The 854-nt window shown below is 37.1% G+C and overlaps 1 protein-coding gene across 1 annotated transcript in view; it reads right to left on the reverse strand.

Annotated features, from left to right (window-relative positions):
• CBG27447 overlaps positions 1-829 on the reverse strand; it is a gene marked incomplete at both ends in the record, with an annotated part of 4,957 nt that extends 4,128 nt beyond the window's left edge. The window contains one exon of the mRNA XM_045238878.1: positions 590-829. Within this exon, the coding sequence (XP_045099814.1) occupies positions 590-829 (240 nt within the window). The remainder of the gene's footprint in view (positions 1-589) is intronic.
• Positions 830-854: the final 25 nt, after the last annotated feature.

Genomic DNA, 854 nt, shown 5'->3' on the forward strand with positions numbered 1-854 from the left:
ACGTCATCCTGGTCCTGAACTTCTAGCTCAATTATCTCAATTTCTCTGAAAAATGTTGAAATAACATCACTCTTAAATGATCCGTGGAGATTCACTTTTTTGGTCTGTAGCTGATGGAAAACGGACGAAAATGATTCAATTTCAGAATATGCAATTCCACAGATTCATCAAGAATTCGTAATTCTAAAAACCTTCAAAAATATATATTACCTATATAAACAGAAGCAAAAACAAACTCGGCAGTGGCAAAGGAAACGGAAAACAAGAAGAAAAGAAAAGAACAGAGAGAGAGAGAGAGAGAGAAAAAAACACATTTGTAATTCACATCAACGGAAAAGTTGGCAGGTGAAACGAGAACAGAAGAGAACGGATCTCGTTTCGCACAAAATGACGTTTGCTACCTTTTCTTATTTTTTCAGTTGAATGTTTATGAGATTGTTAGTGACTAAAGGAATAAAATCTGAGAACAGAACGAAAACGCATTTCGATGTCCTTGGAATAATCGAAGGAGAGGAAAATGAGTTATAATGACGAGGGGGAAGGGTCATGTGAAACATTCTCGATAGAAAAACGGGAAAAACACACTCACTTTCAAATTGCCGTCGGCAGTAATTCTCAACCGATTGCATGTATTACAAAAATGATCCGACATCGAGCTGATAAACCCGAATTGTCCTTGAAATCCTTCAATCTTATAAGCCTTTGTAGTATCGTTCGGAGAATCTGACAACCGAATCACGTCGTCTCCGAACTTCTCAACTATCAAGCTGAGTATTTCTCGATATCCATAGAAATTATCGTTTTTGAATTCGTTTCCTCCAAATGGCATGAATTCGATGAACCGAATGTCAAGG

Source organism: Caenorhabditis briggsae (genome assembly GCF_000004555.2).
Source record: "Caenorhabditis briggsae complete genome, chrX, whole genome shotgun sequence".
Classification (NCBI taxonomy): domain Eukaryota; kingdom Metazoa; phylum Nematoda; class Chromadorea; order Rhabditida; family Rhabditidae; genus Caenorhabditis; species Caenorhabditis briggsae.